We start from the raw sequence: 25,300 nt of genomic DNA, 5'->3' as shown, positions 1-25,300 counted from the left end.
TACTGCTGAAGCCTAGCTTGAAGGATTTTGAGCATTACTTTGCTAGCATGTGTTCAGTTCAGTTCAGTTGCTCAGTCGTGTCCGACTCTTTGAGACCTCATGAATCGCAGCACTCCAGGCCTCCCTGTCCATCACCAACTCCTGGAGTTCACTCAGACTCACGTCCATCAAGTCAGTGATGCCGCATGCGAAATGAGTGCAATTGTGCGGTAGTTTGAGCATTCTTTGGCATTGCCTTTCTTTGGAATTGGAATGAAGACTGACCTTTTCCAATCCTGTGGCCACTGCTGAGTTTTCCAAATTTCCCTGGCATATTAAATGTAGCACTTTAATAGCATCATCTTCTAGGATTTGAAATAGCTCAACTGGAATTTCATCACCTCCACTAGCTTTGTTTGTAGTGATGCGTCCTACTCCACACTCCAGTATGTCTATTGATCACACCATCGTGGTTATCTGGGTCATTAAGACCTTTTTTTGTATAGCTCTTCTGTGTATTCTGGCCACTTCTTCTTAATCTCTTCTTCTGATAGGTTCATACCATTTCTGTCCTTTATTGTGCCCATCTTTGCATGAAATGTTCCCTTGGTATCTCTAATTTTCTTGAAGCCATCTCTAATCTTTCCCATTCTACAGTTTTCCTCTATTTTTTTGCATTGTTCACTTAGGAAAGTGTTCTTATCTCTCCTTGCTAACCTTTGGAACTCTGCATTCAGATGGATATATCTTTCCTTTGGCTTTCACTTCTCTTCTTTTCTCAGCTGTTTGTAAAGCCTCATCAAACAACTGTTTTCCCTTTCTTTTTCTTAGGGATGGTTTTGATCACAGCCTCCTGTGCAATGTTACAAGCCTCCATCCATAGTTCATTAGGAACTCTGTCTATCAGATCTAATCCCTTGAATCTGTTTATCAATTTCACTGTATAATTGCAAAGGATTTGATTTACGTCATACCTGAATGGGCTAGTGGTTTTCCCTACTTCCTTCAACTTAAATCTGAATTCTGCAATAAGGAGTTCTTGATCTGAGTCACAGTCAGCTCCTGGTCTTGTTTTTGCTGACTATATAGAGCTTTTCCATCTTCGGCTAGAGAAAATGTAATCAGTCTGATTTTGACATTGACCATCTGGTGATGTTCATGTATAGAGTCTTCTCTTGTGTTGTTGGAAGAGGGTGTTTGCTATGACCAGTGCATTCTCTTGGCAAAACTCTATTAGCCTTTGCTCTGCTTCATTTCGTATTCCAAGGCTAACCTTGCCTGTTACGCCAGGTATCTCTTGACTTCCTACTTTTGCATTCCAGTCCCCTATAATGAAAAGGACATCTTTTTTTGGTGTTAGTTCTAGAAGGTCTTGAATTCACAGAATCATTCAACTTCAGCTTCTTTGGCATTAGTAGTTGGGGCATAGATTTAGATTTCTGTGATATTGAATGGTTTTCCTTGGAAATGAACTCACAGAAAAAAATCATTCTGTTGTTTTTGAGATTGAACCCAAGTACTGCATTTTGGACTCTGTTTTCCATGAAGTCACTCCATTTTTTCAAAGGGATTCTTGACCACAGTCATAGACATAATGGTCATCTGAATTAAATTCACCCATTCCCATCCATTTTGGTTCACTGATTCCTAAAATGTTGATGTTCACTCTTGCCATCTCCTGTTTGACCTCGATTCATAGACCTAACATTCCAGATTCCTATGCAATGTTGTTCTTTAAAGCGTCAGACTTTACTTTCACCACTGGACACATCCACAACTGGGCATTCTTTCCACTTTGACTCAGCCTCTTCATTCCTTCTGGAGCAATTTCTCCCTTCTTCTCCAGTATCATATTGGGCACCTACCAACCTGGGGAGTTCATGTTTCAGTATCATATCTTTTTTGCCTTTTCACACTGTTCATGTGGTTCTTAGGACAAGAATGCTGAAGTGGTTTACCATTCCCTTCTTCAGTGGACCACGTTTTGTCAGAACTCTCCACCATGACCCGTCTGTCTTGGGTGGCCCTACATAGCATGGCTCATATTTTCATAAAGGCTGTGGTCCATGTAATCAGTTTGGTTAGTTTTCTGTGATGGTGGTTTTCATTCTGTCTGCCCTATGATAGATGAGGATAAGAGACTTATGGAAGCTTCCTAATGGGAGGGACTGGCTGTGGGGAAAACTAGATTTTGCTCTAGTGGGCAAGGTCATGCTCAGTTCAGTTCAGCTCAGTCATTCAGTCATGTCCGACTCTTTGCGATCCCATGAATCACAGCATGCCAGGCCTCCCTGTCCATCACCAACTCCTGGAGTTCACTCAGACTCATGTCCATAGAGTCCGTGATGTCATCCAGGTATCTCATCTTCTGTCATCCCCTTCTCCTCCTGCCCCCAATCCCTCCCATCATCAGAGTCTTTTCCAATGACTCAACTCTTCTCCTGAGGTGGCCAAAGTACTGGAGTTTCAGCTTAAGCATCATTCCTTCCAAGGAACACCCACGACTGATCTCCTTTAGAATGGACTGGTTGGATCTCTTTGCAGTCCAAGGGACTCGCAAGAGTCTTCTCCAACACCACAGTTCAAAAGCATCAATTCTTTGGCTAGTTCTGTGTAAAATGCCATTGGTAATTTGATAGGGATCGGATTGAATCTGTAGATTGCATTTGGTAATATCAGTTCAGTTCAGTTCAGTCGCTCAGTTGTGTCCAGCTCTTTGCGACCCCATGAATCACAGCACGCCAGGCCTCCCTATCCAGCACCAACTCCCAGAGTTCACTCAAACTCATGTCCATCGAGTCAGTGATGCCATCCAGCCAGCTCATCCTCTGTTGTCCCCTTCTCCTCCTGCCCTCAATCCCTCCCAGCATCAGGCCATGCTCAGTAACTCTTTAATCCCATTTTCTGCTGATGAGTGGGACTGTGTTCCCTCCCTGTCGTTTGGCCTAAGGCCAAACTGTGGTAGGGATAATGGTGACCTCCTCCAAAAGGATTTATGCCAGCATGCTGCACCTCCCAGTACTGCAGTCAGCGTCCCTGACCCCATAGCAGGCCACTGGTGACCCATGCCTCCACTGGAGAATCCCAAACACTCACAGGCAAGTCTGGCTCTGTCCCTTGTGGGGTCACCGCTCCTTTCTCCTGGGTCCTGGTATGCACAAGGCTTTGTGTGTGCCCTCCAAGTCTGTTTCCCCAGTCCTATGGAAGTTCTGTAATCAAATCCCACTGGATTTGAAAGTCAGATTCCCTGGGGGTTCTCAGTCCCCTTTGGATGCCCAGGTTGGGAAATCTGGTGTGGGCCTGGAACTTTCACAACAGTGCCAGAACTTCTTTGGTATAATTGTTCTCCAGTTTGTGGGTCACCTGTTTGGTAGCGCTATATAGGGGCTAATGGCAACCTCCTCCAAGAGTGAAACAGGAATCCCAGCTCTTGGCAGCGCTGAAGAATGGAACCCACGAACACCCAAACACTCACTGTAGCAAGTGAAAAGGGTTTATTAGAGGGGAGGAAAGCACAAAGATCTTGGCAAAGACACTAAGAGGGGGTAAAAAGTCCCCCAAAGGTGGAACTTACAGCAGTTTTTATAGCTTCAATCTGTAGATTTTTGGTTGGCTCCTGTCCTTAAATCATGTTATTTTTAACCAATCAGCTTAAAGGTCAAGATGCTTAACTTAAGTCTCTGTGGCTTCTCTTGATACTCAGATTAAGTCACCACCCTTTTTCATGCTCCCTGGCCACTTTACAATGGGCCAAATGTATAGGATTAAGATTAATGAAATAACACCCCAAAAGATGTCCTTTTCATTATAGGGGACTGGAATGCAAAAGTAGGAAGTCAAGAAACACCTGGAGTAACAGGCAAATTTGACCTTGGAATACGGAATGAAGCAGGGCAAAGACTAATAGAGTTTTGCCAAGAGAACACACTGGTCATAACAAACACCCTCTTCCAACAACACAAGAGAAGACTCTACACATGGACATCACCGAAATCAGATTGATTATATTATTTGCAGCCAAAGATGGAGAAACTCTATACAGTCAGCAAAAACAAGACCAGGAGCTGACTGTGGCTCAGATCATGAACTCCTTATTGCCAAATTCAGACTTAAATTGAAGAAAGTAGGGAAAACCACTAGACCATTCAGGTATGACCTAAATCAAATCCCTTATGATTATACAGTGGAAGTGAGAAATAGATTTAAGGGCCTAGATCTGATAGATAGAGTGCCTGATGAATTATGGAATGAGGTTCGTGACATTGTACAGGAGACAGGGATCAAGACCATCCCCATGGAAAAGAAATGCAAAAAAGCAAAATGGCTGTCTGGGGAGGCCTTACAAATAGCTGTGAAAAGAAGAGAAGTGAAAAGCAAAGGAGAAAAGAAAAGATATAAGCATCTGAATGCAGAGTTCCAAAGAATAGCAAGGAGAGATAAGAAAGCCTTCTTCAGCAATCAATGCAAAGAAATAGAGGAAAACAACAGAATGGGAAAGACCAGAGATCTCTTCAAGAAAATTAGAGATACCAAGGGAACATTTCATGCAAAGATGGGCTCGATAAAGGACAGAAATGGTATGGACCTAACAGAAGCAGAAGATATTAAGAAGAGGTGGCAAGAATACACAGAACTGTACAAAAAAGATCTTCATGACCCAGATAATCACGATGGTGTGATCACTCACCTAGAGCCAGACATCCTGGAATGTGAAGTCAAGTGGGCCTTAGGAAGCATCACTACGAACAAAGCTAGTGGAGGTGATGGAATTCCAGTTGAGCTATTTCAAATCCTGAAAGATGATGCTGTGAAAGTGCTGCACTCAATATGCCAGCTAATTTGGAAAACTCAGCAGTGGCCACAGGACTGGAAAAGGTCAGTTTTCATTCCAGTCCCAAAGAAAGGCAATGCCAAAGAATGCTCAAACTACCGCACAATTGCACTCATCTCACACGCTAGTAAAGTAATGCTCAAAATTCTCCAAGCCAGGCTTCAGCAATATGTGAACTGTGAACCTCCTGATGTTGAAGCTGGTTTTAGAAAAGGCAGAGGAACCAAAGATCAAATTGCCAACATCCGCTGGATCATGGAAAAAGCAAGAGAGTTCCAGAAAAACATCTATTTCTGCTTTATTGACTATGCCAAAGCCTTTGACTGTGTGGATCACAATAAACTGTGGAAAATTCTGAAAGAGATGGGAATCCCAGGCCACCTGATCTGCCTCTTGAGAAATCTGTATGCAGGTCAGGAAGCAACAGTTAGAACTGGACATGGAACAACAGACTGGTTCCAAAGAGGAAAAGGAGTATGTCAAGGCTGTATATTGTCACCCTGCTTATTTAACTTCTATGCAGAGTACATCATGAGAAACGCTGGGCTAGAAGAAGCACAAGCTGGAATCAAGATTGCCGGGAGAAGTATCAATAACCTCAGATATGCAGATGACACCACCCTTATGGCAGAAAGTGAAGAGGAACTCAAAAGCCTCTTGATGAAAGTGAAAGAGGAGAGTGAAAAAGTCGACTTAAAGCTCAACATTCAGAAAACGAAGATCATGGCATCTGGTCCCATCACTTCATGGGAAATAGATGGGGAAACAGTGGAAACAGTGTCAGACTTTATTTTTGGGGCTCCAAAATCACTGCAGATGGTGACTGCAGCCATGAAATTAAAAGATGCTTACTCCTTGGAAGGAAAGTCATGACCAACCTAGATAGCATATTGAAAAGCAGAGACATTACTTTGCCAACAAAGTCCGTCTAGTCAAGGCTATGGTTTTTCCAGTGGTCATGTATGGATGTGAGAGTTGGACTGTGAAGAAAGTTGAGCACTGAAAAATTATGCTTTTGAAGTGTGGTGTTGGACAAGACTCTTGAGAGTCCCTTGGACTGCAAGGAGATCCAACCAGTCCATCCTAAAGGAGATTAATCCTGGGTGTTCATTGGAAGGACTGATGCTAAAGCTGAAAGTCCAGTACTTTGGCCACCTGATGCAAAGAGTTAACTCATTGGAAAAGACACTGATGCTGGGAAGGATTGGGGGCAGGAGGAGAAAGGGATGACAGAGGATGAGATGGCTAGATGGCATCACTGACTCGATGAATGTGAGTCTGAGTGAACTCCAGGAGTTGGTGATGGACAGGGAGGGCTGGCATGCTGCGATTCATGGGGTCGCAAAGAGTCAGACACGACTGAGCGACTGAGCTGAACTGAACTGAACTGATGCAGGACATTACAAAGCAAGAGAGACGATTTAGAATAAAAGGGTCAAAAAGCAATAAGAGTAAAATAAGGCTTCCAATGAGGACCAGGGGTTTCCACAAGATGGAGGCTGATTTCCAGCTCCATAAGCCAGTCCCAAAAGGAGGAGTGGAATCAGCCATCTCCTGGACTTGACTTTTCATATCTTGAAGAGAATCAGACACATTTTGTGAGTAATCATGTATATGTACACAACATTCTGTATGAATTATGGCACGGATTCCTCCCTGTGCAGCCATTAATATATCTAATGCCATTCTATTTTGGAGTACAGCTTTGCGCAGTAAAGCTTGTTCTGAATTTAAGGCAGCAATCGCCATCGTACTATCATTTAAAGCTTGTCTTGTAAAATTAGTCAAGGCTTCTACACTGAGCCTTATGTCAGTGGTGCCAAGTGACGGCACAAATATTACAGCTAGGTAGTTATAGTGGAACCAAGATCGTGTCCAAAGGGCCCAGATAAGTATCTCTTTTAACGCAAGATGCTCAGACACATACTACCCTATTTTGTTCTTCTTAATGTAATAATGACCTCTCAAATGCCTTTAGATTGGACACAGGATAATGTTTTCATTTCATGGGCACATTATTATGCAATGTTCCAAAACTGGTCAGACTCTTGGGTCTGTAGAGCCCTACCATCATCCTCCATTCACGGACTGCCTTGGTTAGTGTCACCCTTAGATGGACCTAATTTTCAAAAGGTGTGTCATTCTATTCAAGAAGATCAAGCCAAAAATTTAAATGTCCTTAACATGACTTTATTGACTTGGTATAATAATATGAATGGACTGGGACACAATTTTCATTTTTATTATGGTCAAACAGAAAGAGATACTTATAGCTATTATATAAAAGAAACAACCAATACTAGCCATGCCCACAGAGAAATTAAAACTACACGATATATTGCCCAACAAATATACCAAATTTGGCACCAGGATATGTGGATAACTCCAGAAAAGGGACGATAAAACAGCTCCCATTTGCTGGGGACAAAATAATCATACCAAGTTATATCCTGACAGTATTAAACCTTTAGGATTCTTACCAAAGTCTTTATGTAATCAAGCAATAATAGCAAATCACATGAGCTCAGCAGATTCAGTCATATGGCCAGGGACCGATTGGGTCACTGTAGAGGACTCATGCCACTCACTGTGTCTCCCAGGGCTGCTGCTGCCGGAGGCCCAGTCCCTGCAGTAGGCCACCTCTGACCTGTGCCTCCGCAGGAGATCCTCAAACACACAAAGACAGGCCTGGCTCAGTCTCTGTTTTGCCTGTTTTACAAAATTACTGCTTATTACATAACCACACGTGTGACTGAGCTTTTGATAGAATGATGACATATAGTTCCATATGAGATCAATGATTGTAATAGTGTAACTCTGGCCATGGGAAGAAGGAACAAGAGGGAATATTTTCCTGGACCACAAGAGGCTAGTGAGACAGGTGGTCTGGAGCCTTTTGACAGTGTTAATGAGGCCTAGTCTAATATTAGCAGCATATTGAGTGGCCTATCAGGGAAATCTTTGCCAGACCTGGGAATAAGCATTCTTAGCACCGTGAAAGGGGTGAGAGAAATAAACAGTCAAGAGCAGCCTTGGGGCAAAGCCCTGGTTCCCCATCACTGGATAAACACATCTTTGACCTATTCTGCAATACTGAAACCCTCTCCGGGTAATGGTTAAAAACAGTATGCTGCCATAGGCATGTAGACCCCAGACCAGTTGAACCTAAAGAATGACAGTGTAGACTGCTGCTTCCCTCACTACCAATCCATCGGAAGAATGCCCATGAGCTGATCACACCCTCTTTGAACAATTACTATAAAACTTCTCACTATCTTCCCCAAGTGGGGACACGTGGTTTTGAGAGCATTAGCCCACTGTGGCCCCCTTTGCTTGACAAAACAGTAAAGCTATCCTTTTATACTTCACCCCAAACTCCATCTCTGAGATTTGATTTGCCACAGCTGTACAGAGAAGCTGAGCGTTTGGCATCAGGTATTTCCTGATGCTGCTATTACTAAAATGTCTTGAACTCTCTGTGCTGACGTATAAGAAACTGTTGGCCTTTTTAGACTGGACTACTTGTCTTCCTGTCTCTATTTCTCAGGCCAGTTCCCTGATGGGGAGGCATCTAACTGTGCTAAACCAATATAACTAGACTGAGATAAGTCCATGAACACATGTCATCACATGTCAGCAAAGCTCTGAAAATGCTAATTAGTCTCAGGACAGTTAAAAGTCCACTGTGATGCCTCCAGGTCTGCTTCACACCCAGAGCAAAAGGAGGACCAGCTCAGTCTGGAGCTGACAATGTCCCATCTCTGCCCATTCCAAAAAAATTCAAACCTAAGACATATCGCATCATAACTTGACCAAGAGCCAGGGACAGTCAGACCTGTAACCCTGACTCCAGTAGCTCACTATATGCACATAGGAAGATAGTGTTATCCTACACAGTCTTCCAGAAGGAATTTCCATCTTGTAATTGTTCAGAACCAACTACGTCAAGATTCACCTACAGATACAGCTTCATTAATTCGTAAAGCATGAAACCCAAAGGTGAGAGCCTTGAGAATCATGCACCAAAGTTCAGGGAATGGTCAGACAAAGAAAAACTTGGCTGAAAAGCAGAAATGTCTTTCAAAGAAAACAAGAAGAGCCTGCAGGCCCTCACTTGCCTTTCCTGGACAGCTGCCTTCTTTTGAGATGCCCAGCTCATTTGTCTAGATTCATCACAAGAGAAGCAGCTTCTAACTACCTTGCATCAGCCAGAGAAAAGGAATATCACTTTTTGGAAGGTAAATTCAAGGGACTGGTTTTGGGGTGATGAATTCCTGACAGTTCCCTAGAGTATTTCCAATGCTAAGTATAATTTTATAAAGAAGTTTATATTTTAATTTGTCTGTCTGTAAAATCCATTTTCATGAAGTTTTGTATTCTTTAAACCCTCCTGTTTCATTCCTATAATGATCTAATGAACTGGATGGTGTATAACATTATAATCGGGCTTTAAATCAATAATGCCTTGAATATTGGTGTTTTTTAATGGCTCAGCCTGTAGAAGGTATGAAGTCATAGAATCCTAGGAATCATCTAAGCCAACCACTGGTTTTGCAACTAGAGTATACAAGGAAACAGAAGGTGAAGTGACTAATCCAGAGCCACACAGTGACAGAGACAGGAATTTAATCTACCCCTGACAACAAGTCCAGGGCTCTTGTCACTTCTCTGGTGGCCAAAATGGGACTGTATTTTGAAATTTTGACCATCCAAAAAGTGAACATTTGAAAACTATTGTAAACCTCAGAGATGAATCTATTGGCTTCCACAATGATAGGATGAAAAGTAAAAGAGAAATCAAAAGGACAGTGGATAAAGGAATGGGGAATAAGCCATTTAATTGTTCCTAATTTTAAGAGCTAAAGTGACAAGCCTGCTCAGAGACTGGAGTTTTGCCTTCCACGACTGCAGCAGGACCACATAGTTAAACTGGAAAATGAGAAGAGGGTTTGTCTCATCCAGGGTCAGTGACAGTGTACCAGCCAATCCCTGCCACTCAGCAGTTTCCTCCTGCGTGAGCCCGGAGTCCCAGGGTGTTTCCTGCTGAACCTGAATCTCCTCCAAGCCACATGCCAGCCCCTCAAAATCTCTCTTTCTGGGCCTTTCCCTGAAACTAATTCCTGATAGATGGTATAAAAGACAACCAAACCCTGCCATTTGGCAGCTTCCTCGTGCATCTGTCTAGAGTCACAGGGAGTTTCCTGCTGAACCTGAGTCTCCTGCGAGCCGCATCAGCCCCTCAGAATCTTTCCTTCTGGGCTTTTCTCTGAGATTAACTCTTGATAGACGGTATAAAAGGCCGGCTCCTCCAAGCAGAGAAACTCCCTCTGGCTGCCACAGGAGGCCAAGGCACTCAATAGGTAAGACTCATTGACTTCAATTTTTCCTGGTGTCTGCAAAGTCGATGATGAAATTTCCTAAAGGCTTCTCAGAAAGCTTGGTACAGTAAGTCTCCTGCATAGGAACCTTCAAGTTCTGAACTTTCAGAGATGGGAAGGTGCGTGTTATCAACGGCAGGTGTTAGTGAACTTGCCCCTTGCCCTCAATCTCCTCTATGTTGGCAGTCCTTCAGCTCTGCCATCTCCCACCTCCTCGCCCTCCTCCGGTGAGTAACTCTTCTTGCCTGTTCACTCGGTGCCAGTCATTGCATGCCAGCTGTTGTACTGTCCCGCTGTGCTTTTCAAGGTACTGTACTGTAAGGTTTCGGATGTTCTATTGTGTTTGCTTTTTATGTGTTATTTGTGTGAACAGTGTTATAAACCTACTAGAGTACAGTGTCATGTAGCCGATTGTGTTAGTTGGGTACCTAGGCTAACTTTGTGGGACTTATGAACAAATTGGACTTACAAATATGCTCTCAGAATGGAACTCATTCGTGTACAGCGGGCTTATAGTACTGAATTTGGACTTGTCATCATCCAGCATTTTCTAGTGCCAGATTCAGCTGCCACCCTGAAAGGTCATCCCTGTTCAGTGTAAGGGAGAATATTATTGAATTCATTGTGGGGAAAAGAGGCCTTTCTGAGTCTAAAAACAGAGTCATAGAATTGTAAACTTTTAGGGCTTGAAGGTACCATATTACTCTCATCCATCCTGTTTGGGAAATAAAGCCTAAGAGAGACCATGTGTCCCAGACACTCAGAAAGTTGGGGGGAAATAATACAGAATGATGCTTCATATGGTATTCTTGAGACTGATGCAATACAATATGATCTATAGTGAAAATTTTGTGGTGTATAAAGTATTGTCTATCATAGCCAGGCATATCATATCTTTATCTTATTTTTAATCGGTATTATCTCATGCTATCTACAGAAGACCTGAACATCTAGTTAACCCTGAATGTCTGCTTAAGTGTCTCCAATGTCCTGTGGACACTTGGTTGTTAATCAGATTTACGAATTGCAGCAGTATTTAAATGTGTTTCATCTGGGGAGAATACAGAATGGTTGAATCATATTTTTTTTTATGGAATTGGGTAACCCTGGACTTCCCAGGTGGCTCAGTGGTATAGAATCCACCTGCCAATGCAGGAGATGGAGGTTCGATCCCTGGATAAGAAAGCTCCCCTGGAGTAGGAAATGGCCACCCACTGCAGTTTTCTTGCCTGGGAAATTCCAAGGACAGAGGCGCCTGGTGGGCTACAGTCCATGGGGTTGCAAAGAGTCAGACACAAAAGAGTGACTGAGAAGGCAGGCACATAACCCTATGGCTTAGGGGGATTTTTTCCTGCTGTAGAGAGCTTGATAGAGCTCTCTCTTTTCCATTTTCCTCTTGATACTGGAGCCGCTCAAAAGATCAAATAGAGTATTCCTGGGGGTGATGGGGAGTCTGTTGGTTTTCCTTCTGGCTCATCCCACCACCCTCAACAGAGCACTCACCATTCCTTTCTCAGGGCTTCCTGCAGCCCTTTTGGTGACTTCCCAGCAAAGTCTGAGAGCCCGACTCTGGGAGGTCATGGTACTCAGTGTGGTCTGTAGACCAGCAGCATTGATATCACCTCCATGCTTGTTGGAAGTGCAGGCTTTCAGGCCCCTTCTGAGTTAGAATCTGCATTTAACAAGGTCCCCCAGTGATCGGTAGCCACATTAAGGTGGGAGGAGCCTATTAAGGGACCACCACCATCCTCTCTCTCTGTACCATCCAGATGCTGAACTCCTCTGCCCTGGGAATTTCATTCATTCAGTGTGTACGCAACACCTATTACATGCCAACGTTAGGCTTGGGCACTGAAAAAACAGAAGACAGTTCTTGAGGAGCCCGAGGTCTGGTAGGGGAGACACATGAAAACAGTGATACCAAATGTGAATAAAGTACTCTGGGAAGACAGAAAAAATGACCTCACTTTGCCTGGAGAAATCTGGTACACTTCACAGAGAACGTGGCTTTTGGCCTGGGTTTTGAAGGATGAATAGTTTATTTGGCCAAGCAGACTTTGCATAGGAAAGAGTGTGAGTAAGAAGCAGGGGACTGTGGAAGCGCCTGGCATTTTAGAGGCAGAGGTTGTGGTTTTGTCTCCAGATAATGCTTCATGTCTCAGGAAAAGCTTTAAGCTTTGATGCAACCCAAGGGGCCTGGAAAATGATTTCTTCCTTGAGCATGATGATAAGAACGTGGGTAAAAATCCAGATGTCCCAGAAGCCTCTTGGCTCTGGCTGCAGACAGTGTTCCTCTGGGACCTTTCTGCACACCCGTTTCCCAACGGCATGACCTTGTGTTTGCTGGGCTCGGTGTTCTCTCCCTTGTGCTTCCTTCACACCTACCAGGAAAGATGATTCAGAGATGAAAAATAACTTAGCTTTGGCTTTGAGGTTCCTTCCCATCACTTTTGCTGGCTTCCTTGGTGGCTCAGACGGTAAAAGCGTCTGCCTACAATGTGGGAGACCCGGGTTCAATCCCTGGGTCAGGAAGATCCCTGGAGAAGGAAATGGCAACCCACTCCAGTATTTTTGCCTGGAAAATCCCATAGATGGGATTTTCCATCTATGGGAACCTGGTAGGCTACAGTCCATGGGGTCGCAAAGAGTCTGACACGACTGAGTGACTTCACTTCACTTCACTTCCCATCACTTTTCAGTGGGGGGAGTATGAAGGGGGTTTCAAGGAAAGGAGAGGAGAAATGAGTCTCTGAGGACTTTTCCCTGTTCAGATTTCTCAACTTTTATTTCTTGGCCTATGATATTTTTCTTCCTCAGTCTATCTCAGCTGATGCCCTTTTCCACAGGCTAACCTTTCACTTTTTGTATTTGATATCATGACACACATTAGTCATTGAAAGAATAATATAATGAATACTTGTATGTGCCTCAGCTCTCTTTAAAAATCAATGATATGGTGGCTGCCAGGGCCTGGGAGAAAGGGGGATGGGAGAGTTGGTGTTTAGTGGGTACAGAGATTCAGTTTTGCAAGATGAAATAGTTCTAAAGATCAGTTGTACGATAATGTAAATACATTTATCATTACTATACTCTCTGGTTAAAATGATTAAGGTGGTAAATTTTATGCTATGTGTTTTTACCACAACTTAAAATAATATCGATGATGCTTTTACTCCAAATCATCACCTGTGTTTGCCTGAAAAGGCAGATTTCTGCTGGCTCAGTGGTGTCCCTGAATCACAAAGAGGAGGACTGCGTTTCTTCTCAAGGCCCCAGAGGTGTAAGGACAGGAGCCCCCTGAGGAGTCTAACTGTTTTTCTCTTGGGAAGAAAACTGTGCCAGGGAGAATCCTGGCCAGAGAGGTATTTAGTCATACTTTGCCCTTTCTTTTCCTACAGTTAGCTTACAGAAAGCACATCCAAGATGAAAATCATCCAGGGGATCATCCAAGGTCAGAGAGAAAGAGTGACAGAGTGTAATGGAGGCTGAAACTTACCTGTACAGATACATGGTTCATCTTTTCTGGAGATTATCTGGAGGCAGTGCCTGGGTGGTCTTTCAGGCAAAGCCCCAGAACCACAATTTCTCTTGGGGAGCTTTGAGTAGACACGGAGTGGGCAGCCAATCTGAGGTCGTTTCTGGAGTCTGTCTGTTGAATGCAGACTACAGGGAGAACTTGTGCACTCTTAAGAAGAACAGAGTCTAGATACATGATCGTTCCACCTGGACACCATGGGTGCCTCCCAGGCTGGAGCTAGAATCTCCTCAAATGATACTCTGGGTCTGTTCCACAAAACCTAATAAACACTCTGAGCCCCAAAGCCCCTTATCAGCAAACAAAGCTGCCCGATTTTAATCTGATGACTTAGTTTAAATCATGAGTTAAAGTTCATGATGAAGGCGTTGATCTAAGAGCAGGAATCTCTCCAGGCAACCTGGGACACAGCTGTGAGCTCTGCCACAACTTTCATTCTCATGCTCCATCAAGTCAGTTCTTGAGGGAGGGTGAAGCCCTGCCAGGCCCTGAAGGAAGGAACTGGGTGTCCTCCTCTGAGGCTCACTCCCCTGGGGCTGGGCCAGAGCAGGATGGCTTCCAGGGAGCAATACATCCTGAGGGGACAGAGGAAGGGGACTCCAAAGATGTGTTTTAGGCTTGGTAACAGCATGTGTTACTGGTCACAAGACGGGTTCAGGATCTTGGGTCAGAATCAGACATCCTGGATCACCTGGTCCAACCGTCTCACTCAATTGGGCCAGGGGCCCAGAGATGTTAAGTAACCTGCCCAATATCACAGAGCTAGTTAGGGCAATGCATAAGTACAACTCAGGCCCTTCTGACCCCAAAGCCTAAGTCCTTTTCCTTCTACTATGGCCCCTTTTATCTCCCAGTACTTAGCATGTGCTGGGCTGTGCTTAGTCACTCAGTTGTGTCCGACTCTTTGTGACCCTATGGACTCTAGCCCGCCAGGCTTCTCTGTCCATGGGGATTCTCCAGGCAAAAATACTGGAGTGGGTTACCATGCCCTTCTCCAGGGGATCTTCCCAACCAAGGGATTGAACCCAGGTCTCCCACATTTCAGGCAGGTTCTTTACCGTCTGAGCCACCAGGGCAGCCCAAGCATGGGTCTGCACATATTGTAAAAAAAACTGCCTGCCAGTGAAGAAGATGCAAGAGGTGAGGGTTTGTTCTCTGGCTTGGGAAGATCCCCTGGAGAAGGAAATGGCAACTCACGCCAGTATTCTTGCCTGGGAAATCCCATCGACAGAGGAGCCTGGTGGGCTACAATCCGTGGGGTCACAAGAGTTGGACGTGACTAATGACTAAACCACAACCAGCATGGTCCAGTGCTTAGTTAGTTACTATGGTTTCCCCTCCTTTGCTCTCATGTTAGGGTGTCTGGTGTTCTCTGGGCTTTCCCTGCTTTCTCATCCTCTTTCTCTGAGTCAGTCCTACCCACAGGGATCCTGCAAGGCTCACACCCTCATCTGGGGTCTTGTTTCAGCGATGTGGGTCTGTCTCCAACTTCCAGTCTTTTTGGCTTCCGTGACCTTATTCGAGGTTGCAGCATCTGACACAATTGGTAAGTGCCACCCTGCACTGGTTTCCTGGGGCTGCGGTTACAGAGGACCACAGTCTGGGTGGTTTAAGACAAGAGATTTCGTCTCCTCCAGTTCAGGAGGCTAGAAGTCCAAAATCAAGGTGTTAGTGGCCCATGCTGCTCTGAAGGCTCAAGGGGAGAATACTTCCTTGCCTCTTCCTGGTGGCTCCCAGCCATCCTTGACTTACAGCTGCATCACTCCAACACAGCCTGCTTCTCTGGGTGGGTCCTCTTGCGTGTCCTTGCCCCTTGTGATAAAGCCACTAGTCAGCGGATATAGAGCACCCTCTAATCCCGGGCCCTTATGACTTCTTCTTAAAGTCACATTCTAAGGTTTTAGATGGACATGTATTTTGGAGGGACACTATTTAAGCCACTACACTCCCCTTGTTCAAAGACTTCATCCTGATTCCCCCACCACTCCAGACCCTAATAGGAATGCAAAGAAGGAAACCCACCTCTACTCTAAGCCATCTCCTTCCCTATCTCGGGATCCTGATGATTAGCTAAGCCCTTTGAGGGATTTGTGTATGGGTCCACCTCACCAAGAAGCAAACAAATCCCACAGTCCAGTATCCAGATCCAGTCTGAGTGGTCACACATCTTAATCCCATCACTGGATCCAGCCAGCCCTCTATCCGCAGGTTATGCATCAGCAGATTCAATCATCAGTAGATTGAAAGTATTTTATTTTTAAGATTCCAAGGACTTCCCTGGTGATCCAGTGGCTAAGATTCCATGCTCCCAGTGCTGGGGATCTGGGTTTGATCCCTGCTCAAGGAACTAGATCCCACATGCTGCAGCTAGAAGTTCAAATGCCGCAACTAAAGATGCTACGTGTTGCAACCAGCACAGCCAAATAAATAAATATATATATATATTTTTTTAAGATTCCAGAAAACACACCCTCAAAAAAAAATGCACTCTGGCAGCTATTTACATGAAATTTACGTTGCATTAAGTATTATAAGTTATCTAGAAATGATAACTTATGATTTAAAGTATATAGGATGATGTGATAGATTTACAAATACATTTTATATAAAGGACATGAGCATTCTGGGGGTTCCTGGAACAAATCCCCTGCGGATACTGAGGGATGACTGTATTCTAGTGGACTCCTAAAGAGCAACATTGATAACCTATTGAGGATCAGAGAATATTCTTCTCATTCTTGGCTTTTCCTCCGGAGGAATGTTTCCTAATCTTGACCTCTTCCTGCTCAGATTTGAAGAGTGGGGATAATAGCAGAGAAAGAGGGGGACAGAGCAAAGGGCTTCTCCAAAGAGTGGCGTCTGATACCTTATTCCTTGTTTCCCTCTCCAAGCACAGGCCGCGAGCACCACCACCATCTCTGATGCTGTGAGTAAGGTCAAGATCCAGGTCAACAAGGCCTTCCTGGATTCCCGGACCAGGTGGGTGAGACACACACACCACGCACATTCCTTCCTGGGCTTCCTGTTAAGGACAAGTGGGTCTAAACCAGTCCTGACAGGCCAGTAAGCCAAAGCAGTTATACAGCCTGCCCTCCCACCCCTCGCCTGCGAGCAGGGGCCAAGCAGGAGTAAGAGCCCGCGGCTCCTAAAATCCTCAGCCTCGAAGTTTCCTCGAAGGGGATGTCTCATCTGATCTCATGAGCACTTTCTTTCCTGTAGTTAAGTGATTCCTTGGGTCGTGCCTTCCAGAGTCTCAGAAAACCGGTCAGTAGTTTTTTGTTCATTCAGCATGACTTAGATCAAGCCCTTAGAAACAGAAGCTAAGATCTGCATTCACATACGGGTGACTTACCGGGGAGCACTCTCAGGAAGCTCTAGTGGAGCAAAGGAGTGAGGCCAGATGGGTAAAAAGAAGGCCGACAAGCAGGGATGTGGTTTAAGGCCCAGCCCCAGCTGACCCTGCAGGGAGATCCAGAGTGTGGGCTGCATCTCAGAGCCTGTCCTACCTTGAGCAAGGCAGCAGAGCGTTCACCTGCCAAAGGTGTCCTTGACTCAGCCAGATGTGCTGCAAGCTTGGTACTGGGGCTGGGGTGGGGTGTGGGGGCGGGTAGAGCGTATATCCCACTGTGTGACTCCCAGGCATTCAGACAGGCAGCTCCCCTGACTCAGAAGCCATTGCCCAAGAAAGTTAGAGGCACGAGCCATCAGCTGCAGCTGCACCCGCAGCAGCCAGGGGAGGGGCCCAAAGGCCACTGGGGGAACATACAGGACACTGGCAGAGTCAGCTACCTCCCAACCCGGGGAGGGGCTGGGCTTCCCAGAATAAGCAGTGCAGACTGTGTCCCTGCCCTCAGAAAGCACATGCTTTAGCCAGAGAGGCAGACAAACCAGAGTAATCACTTCATGGAGCTGAAAACCACATTGCTCATTCCTCTTGCTGTCTTTTTACTCATCTTGGGGTTTCACTCCCCCTTGGCCCTTTCATAAACTCTCAAGAGGTCCCCCAACTTCTTGGCTGACTTTTAGAGGACAAGATGTGCTCTGATCTCTTCTAGTCCCAAGAACAGCATCCTTTCAGGAACTCAAATATCAGCAGAAGAAGATGAAGCCCCGAGCCTCTCACTTTCCTCTGCTCAGAGCTGTTGTAGACTTCAGAGAGAAGGAAGGGTCCACAGTCTGTCGTCCCTCTTTCCCAGGCTTCTTGCCATCCCCCAGCCCAGGTTTCTGACTCTTAGGGGTTAAGCTGAGGGAAAGAAGGAGAGATATAGAATGACAAAGCCTAAATCACTTGGATAATATAGTGCCTGGAGGTGGGATGGGGAGATCAGAAGTCCTTCCCTCCTTGGGCACTTTCGGCTCTCACACACTCTGCTGCCAAGTCTCTGACCCAGAGAAGTATCTAACCAGTAGCTCACAGCTCCAAGTCGCAGCCCGGGAGCTTGTGGCTCCCTCCCTAGTCCTTCCGTATATCATCTTGACCCAGGTCCCCTTTAAAGAGGCTCCAGAAGACCAAACAGTTTTTCAAGGCAGGACCCTGGTGTGTCTCCCTTTGCTTGGCAAAGCAATAAAGTTATCCTTTTCTACTTTACCCAAAACTGTCTCTGGGATTTGATTCGGGACCACTGTACAAAGAGGGGCTTCCCAGGTGGCTCAATGGTAAAGAATCTACCTACCAATGCAGGAGACGCTGGTTCCATCCCTGGGTCAGGAAGATCCCCTGAAGAAGGAAATGGCAACCCACTCCAGTATTCTTCCTTGGAGAATCCCCTGGACCAAAAAAAAAAAACAAAACAAACAGAGCCTGATGGGCTACAGTCCATGGGTCCCAAAGAGTCAGACATGACTGAGCACGCACACACGGGTTAGAGGACTAAAAGCTTTGCCCTGCCGCTGGAGGATGTGTGGATCAGGGCCCTGCGCCGGCCTGTCTGGCTTACTCTGCTGTTAGGGGCGCAGTGTCAGCCACCTCCTCTTTTCTTGTTTTCTTTAGGCTCTTTGGGCAGGTGTCAACCACCAGCCACAACTCCAGGACACACAGCAGCACCCTCTTCTTTTTCACTTTTTTTTAAATTAATTTTTATTGGCGTATAGTTGCTGTACAATGTTGTGTTAGTTTCTGCTGTACAGCACAGTGAATCAGCTATATGTATCATATATCCACTCCTTTCTGGATTTCCTTCCCAATTAGGTCAGCACAGGTCATTGAGTAGAGTTCCCTGTGCTCTACCCTCAGTTCTCATTAGTAACCTATTTTATACATAAGAGTGTATATATGTCAGTCCCAGTCTCCCAATTTGTAACATCCTCCCCCTTGGTATCCATAAGTTTGTTCTCTATATCTGTGACTCTGTTTCTGCTTTGCCAATAAGCTCATCTGTATCGTTTTTCTAGATTCCACATGTAAGTGATATTATACAATATTTTTCCTCTTTCTGACTTACTTCACCCTGTATGACAAAGGTAAAAATCTGTCTCTAGGTAAAAATATGGAACCTTTCACAAATTTGCTTGTCGTCCTTGTGCAGGGGCCATGCTAATCCTTTCTGTATAGTCCCAATTTTAGGATATGTGCTGCCAAAGTGAGCACCTGTCCTCCTTGTAAGGACCTTGTCACGGGACTGAGAGCAAAGAGGAAGCCCCACAGTGGTGGGAGGGAAACGTCCGGTTTTTCAGCCACTGTCTCCCAATGAACCTTCTCTCTCCCTCCTAATGTCAACCCTTTTATAGCCCAAGGTGGGGGGAGACTAAAAGCCACAAAATCCATGTTCAGCACCTCCTTTTTGAGTCATGCTGCCCAGGATGAGCAGCTCTGCCTTGGAACTCATCCCCACTGGTTAGTTCCTGGATTCAGGGACCTCGTGGAGACATAATCACATTTAAACATTTTTTTCACAAGCAAACAAACACTCCAGTGCCCCACAAACTGTGATGAGGACAATGAAGGAAATAAACAGAGCAGTGGCTGCTACTCTAGTTGCAGAAAGCAGGGAAGCCTGATGGAGGATGAGAAGGAACAGGCCATGTAGCGAGCCAGGGGCTAGCATTACAGGGCCTGGGGGCAGTGCAGGCAAAGGTTCTGAGGCAGGAAAGAGCTTCAGGTGCTTAGGACACGGAAAGAAGGCCATGCTGGTGGTGGCGGTAGGAAAAGAGGACACACAGGTGGAGCCTGAGAGTCAGAGGGTCAGAGGCAGAGCAGTGGCTTGGAGGGGCTGGGGGAGAAGGGGAGGTCTCAGGCATGACAGTTCATGGGTGTGGGGTCTCCTTTGCAGGTGATGAAAATGTTTGGGAGCTAGACAGAGGCAAAGCTCATATAATGCTATGAGCATGTACACTATAAGACCATGGATTCAGGAACGCCACAGGGTGAGCCAAGAAAGTGCTTAAATCAGAGTAGCCTGGTCTGCTTTTCATTCGAAAAAGCTCCCTCCTGCAGCCAGGTGGAGAATGGATGGGAGGAGGACAGGAGGGGAGGCCGTAGTCTGCTGCAACCATCCAGGTAGGGGAGGGTGAGGACTAGGAGGAGGCCAGAGGCCTGGAGATGGAAAAAGAGTTCCTCCACAGCCCTGCCTGCTCCCCCGGAGCCCAGGTCGGCCTGCTTGTCCAAGTCACCCCTCCGGCTGAGACACCAGGCCCCTGCATGCTAGAAGTAGAGTTAACGACTTGATCCACAGGGACAGGCCAGTAGTCACATCCTGTGAAGTGTATCCCAAAAGCAAGGTTGTCTTCCTGAGAGTTTAAGCCACTTCCAAAATTTCAGATCATCTGACAGGACCCCTCATCTCACACAGGAGTGGGGAGAGGGTTCTCATGCAGGACTTCACCCACCTCACCTTGCTTAGTAGTAGAAGTCTATTTCCTCTCTGTTTTTCCAGACTGACCTCATTCTATTGACCTGTCTTCAATTCTGTCTTCTTATGTCCACCTGACTGCTGGGTCTAGCCAACAAGCTTTTTATTTCAGTTAAGGTATTTCCAGGTCTATAATTTCGACTTGTTGTTTTCTTTTTTTTAATAAATTCTACTCTTTTTTTCAAACTTTAACTTTTTATTTTGTACTGGAGTATAGCCGATTAACCATGTTGTGGTCGTTTCAGATGAACCGCGAAGGGACTCAGCCCTACATAATAAATTCTACTTTTGTGGAATGGTCTGGGTTTTATTTTTCCATTTAAGAAAAACTTAAAATTGATTATTAAACCATTTTATGACAGCGGATTTTAAATCATTTTAAAATCTTTATCAGATGTCTCCAGCATCTGGTTCACGCCAGTATTGGCATCAATTGGTTGCCCCCAAGGCTCCGTGAGAGGGGGTTCCACAGTCAAGGGCTCCTCAGTCGGAATCGTACATCCGGGGACTTAGGCGTATTTGGTTTCCCCAACTGAGCCGCAAGCCGCCAATGCAGCGGCAACCCTCTGATTCTAATTCAGGAAGCTCTCAGGTCCATCTGCCTGCCTTCCCTCAGAAACAGACTGCACCAAGCTTAAAGACACACTGCAGCTTCCTCCTCCCAGAGGCGGTTTTCCAGAGGCATCCGAGGACAGCTGACTAAAAGTCCTGAGAGCACAGACGTGGGGGGCTCCTGCTTGCTGCCCACACCCCCATGGCTCCCCCACTGCTCTCCACTGTAGGCTGAAGACGACCTTGAGCTCTGAGGCACCCACCACCCAACAGCTCTCAGAGTACTTCAAGCACGCCAAGGGCCGGACCCGCACGGCCATTCGCAACGGGCAGGTGTGGGAGGAGTCCTTAAAGAGGCTGAGGCGGGACACAGCCCTGACCAACGTCACAGGTATGGAAATCCCACCAGCCCCCCAGTGGCAGGAAGGGCTCGTCTCCCTGGGGGAAAGAGCAGAAGCCATCAAGACTGCAGCTCCTATTGGGAGCCCTCTTCTCTCTCCCTCAGAGCAAAGAGGGGCTGGGAGGACAGTCAGGTTAGTGCTCTTTCGGCAGAGAAAGGAACTCGGGCCCAGCAAGGTCACATTGCCAACTCCAAATGAGGCGACATTCGTGCCCTTTGGCATAATACCAGCTGTAAGGCCTCTGTCCAGAGGAAGAACTAAAGTCAATAAACATGGGATCCCTGTCTCAAACCACAGTGCCACCACTTCCGCCTGTAAAAAGGACATTTAATCCACCTGTGTCAGGGGAGATTTACTGGGATTATGTCACGGATGAGGAACTGTCCCTCTTGTTCTGAATACTGTGGAGCTGAAACAATGAGCTTGCCAATTGATCATGAGCTCCTCGACCCCTCCACCCCACCCCTGGCCAAATGTCACAGTTCATGGACGGTCATGGAGGAAGGGGATTGATCTTGACGGAAGGAAGAGACTGCAGGTTCTTGCTGGGAAAACTTCAAGTGAGGGAAGATACCTGGCCTAGGACATGGGAAAATTCCAAAGTTCCCAAAGGAAGGAAGGAAACCAGGACAAGGTAGGGAGAAGGAGGGAGCGCTTTGAACTCGATGAGACTCAAAAGGTGCTGGGGCTTGAACCTTGGCCCCTGCCCATTTCTGCAGATGAGCCCCCTGAAGAAGCCCCCCAGGGCTGGATCCCCCTGACTCCTTTTCCCTGCAGGTACCAGAATGGAGTACAGGCTGCTCTAGGATTTGGGCGGCTCTCTCTTCTGTGCACTCATGAAGGCCTCTGATACCTAAAACAACCCACTGTTACCTCCCCCCACCCCCGCCCAAGACCACAGGGCTCCTCACTTAAAAATGGCCAGTCCCTTCCCAATATCTTTCCATTTAGATTCTTGTGTGCTTAGTACTTTAGAGGTCAGTGGAACTTTTTTACTTTTTTTTTTTTTTTTTGCAATGCCATGTGGCATTTGAGATCTTAGTTCCCCAACCAGGGGGTGAACTCTTAACCCCTATGGTGGAAGTGTGGAGTCTAAACCACTGAACCACCAGGGACATACCCATCAGTGGAGCTTTAGAAGAAAAGTAATCTTATCAAACTAACTCATACTAACATGCACCTAACCTCTCAGGGGGTACTTTTATTCTAAAAGAAAAGTCCATTGATTCAAATAATCTGATAGACCAAGAATTACTAACAGTTCTGGAGATACTACTAATCTGTGCTGCCTTGGACAAGTCTTGGGAACCCTGTGATCTCAGTTTCTTCTCTGTAAAATGAGAATTAAAAGTTTTACCTTAATGAGTTGTCAGGATTAAAGGTGAAACCCCTTGAGAAACGCTTGCTTAGAATGTAAAATGTATTCTCCCAAAAATCAGGTCCAAAAGATAAACCTCCCCTCAGGGCCTCGGAATGGAGGAAGAACCCAGGCACAGGAAGGATAGAGGGTTTTCTGACACCACCTTGCCCTGTGGCATCTCTTCTCTTTCAGACCCTAGCCTGGACTTGACTGCACTCTCCTGGGAGGTGGGCTGCGGTGCCCCGGTTCCTCTGGTGAAATGTGATGAAAACAGCCCTTACCGCACCATCACGGGGGACTGTAATAACAGGTGAGCGGCCATGGGGGTGTGTAGTGGGCAGGGTGGCCCACCTGCCCCACCCAGCCCAGCCAGAGGCTTGGCTCCTTGGGCACTACAGGCAGGACTCCCACGACCTCACCCTCCCAGGCCAGCGTCCCTCTGGAATCCGTTCTGTTGGAACCTGCCTCACTTTCCCAACTTGTCTAAAGAGACCACCGTATATCCGGCTGGAAGGAGCGCCTTTCCCGGGGGCGGAGGAGCCCGGAGCCTTCGGGGATGGGAGTGGTCCAGACCACCTCACACAGGAGAGGCACCTCCTCCGCATCCAGTCTCCCTGGGGCAGAGGCTCCCGTCCTTCCCCGGGGGATCCCCGTAGGATGTGCGGAGAAGCAGACCCGGGAGCCAGCCGAACGAGGCTGAGGGCCAGCCTTGCCGTTTCAGGAGGAGCCCCGCACTGGGCGCCGCCAACAGGGCGCTGGCGCGCTGGCTGCCGGCGGAGTACGAGGACGGGCTCGCCCTGCCCTTCGGCTGGACGCAGAGGAAGACGCGCAACGGCTTCCGCGTCCCGCTGGTGAGCGCGGCCGCGGGGAGGGGGCGAACCCCGAGCTGGCGCGGGCACATGGAGTCAGAGGGGAAGGGAGGCGCCCCGCTAAGTCCCCAAGCAGAGGACGCAGACACGGGCGCGAGGAGAGACAGACGCGCGGGAGAACCACACCCGGGGAGACACGGAGATGGGGACTCGCTCCCTCGTGGTGTTCCGGAAAACGCCACTAGAGGGCTGCAGATCCCGCGTCCCGAGCCCAGCCACGTGGTGGTCATGGCCCAGCCGCCATCAAGCCAAGTACCCCGGGGTCTCCCAAGCAGATGGCCTCCCTGCGCCATCCTGCTGGCGCTTGTCCTGCCGCAGCCCCTGGAGTGCATCAGCTGTTGTTTGCCTGGAGGTCCCATCTATTGGCCTCATCTGAGTTGGCAGGCCCTCCCCAGAGCCCCTCTGTTCCTGGTTCCAGACACCTGGCACCTCCTCCGTGGCATTTACTTAAGGGACAGCCTTTGTTTACCCTCTTTGAGTGAAAAGGGCATTGGCCTTGAAACCATCAAGTCATACAGACCTGGCCCTTTGTAGCTGCAGGAAGTGGGTGATTGCTCTCACCCCTCTTGGACTCAGAACGGGAGTAATGCCACCCACTTCAGAGCTTGTCCTGAAGAGGAAGTGTACCTGTTACGTCATGGGTACTCAGTGTACTGCGTTCAATCTGAATCTTCAAAGCACCTTTTCTTCCCTCTCCTTCTGTCTCCATCTGTAGGCCCGGGAGGTATCCAACAAAATTGTAGGCTACCTGGACGAAGAGGGTGTTCTGGACCAAAACAGGTCCCTGCTCTTCATGCAGTGGGGTCAGATTGTGGACCACGACCTGGACTTCGCCCCGGAAACGGAACTGGGGAGCAATGAGCACTCTAAAACCCAGTGTGAGGAGTACTGTATCCAGGGAGACAACTGCTTCCCCATCATGGTAGGCCCCTGCAGCGGGGGGCCCCTGGCAAACTGCTTGCCTCCCTGGTGTAGCAGGTGTTCCCAGCCCATCAGCCAGGACCTCCTGGAGATCCTGAATGCTGATCTGACAGCTTCCCAAGCCTCTCACATTCTATTCACTCATTCGCCCACTTATTTAGTAAGTAGACATCCATCATCTGCCATCATCAGGCAACACACTAAGCACTTGACATTCAAAGGTGAACGAGACAGCATCCCTTCCCTCCAGGACAGAGGACCTGTGTGGGAAATGGACAAGTAATCACTAGTGGCAAAACTGGGAAGCTCTGGAGAGGGTTTTCTTCATCCCTGGCCCAGCAGCCCTGATGTCACCGGGGGTCTTATTAGAAATGTAAAATCTCAAACCGCACCCCAAACATTGGGAAGCAGGATCTACATTTTATCCAGATCCCCAGGAGAGTCATTGTATACCCAGTAAATTTTTGGAATGCCACCGTGAGTCATCATTGGCGTCCAGGAAGGCTACTCTCAGAAAGAGCTGAAACGTGATGCATGAGTCAGAACGAGCAGCAGGGACTTATGGGAATTTCCAACAGGAAGGGAAAGTAATTTGCAGTGGCGCACCTTTCGTCTTATTCGTGGGT

At 47.0% G+C, this 25,300-nt stretch overlaps 1 protein-coding gene and 1 non-coding gene across 11 annotated transcripts in view; one reads left to right on the top strand and one right to left on the bottom strand.

Moving 5' to 3' along the window:
• The first annotated feature begins 9,972 nt into the window (after window positions 1-9,972).
• The window catches only part of LPO (lactoperoxidase), a 29,864-nt gene continuing 14,536 nt past the window's right edge, over window positions 9,973-25,300 (top strand). For 2 of the 10 annotated variants that reach the window (XM_086360753.1, XM_086360749.1), the window contains exons 1-7: window positions 9,973-10,170; window positions 15,192-15,269; window positions 16,615-16,702; window positions 21,354-21,514; window positions 23,077-23,194; window positions 23,606-23,735; window positions 24,469-24,675. In XM_086360753.1, the coding sequence (XP_086216879.1) occupies window positions 15,194-15,269; window positions 16,615-16,702; window positions 21,354-21,514; window positions 23,077-23,194; window positions 23,606-23,735; window positions 24,469-24,675 (780 nt within the window). In that variant the 5' untranslated portion in view covers window positions 9,973-10,170; window positions 15,192-15,193. The other 8 variants (XM_086360755.1, XM_086360750.1, XM_086360758.1 and 5 more) reach the window with 6 other exon arrangements.
• LOC147352714 (U6 spliceosomal RNA) lies at window positions 19,204-19,310 on the bottom strand. Its single transcript, XR_015148522.1, has one exon. It is a non-coding gene; the product is annotated as a U6 spliceosomal RNA (small nuclear RNA).

This window comes from Bos grunniens, chromosome 19 (assembly GCF_055505025.1).
Source record: "Bos grunniens cultivar Pamir isolate PY7600 chromosome 19, Bosgru_T2T1.0, whole genome shotgun sequence".
Taxonomy (NCBI): domain Eukaryota; kingdom Metazoa; phylum Chordata; class Mammalia; order Artiodactyla; family Bovidae; genus Bos; species Bos grunniens.
The sequence above is the reverse complement of the archived record's forward strand: the minus strand, read 5'-3'. Positions and strand labels throughout refer to the sequence as shown.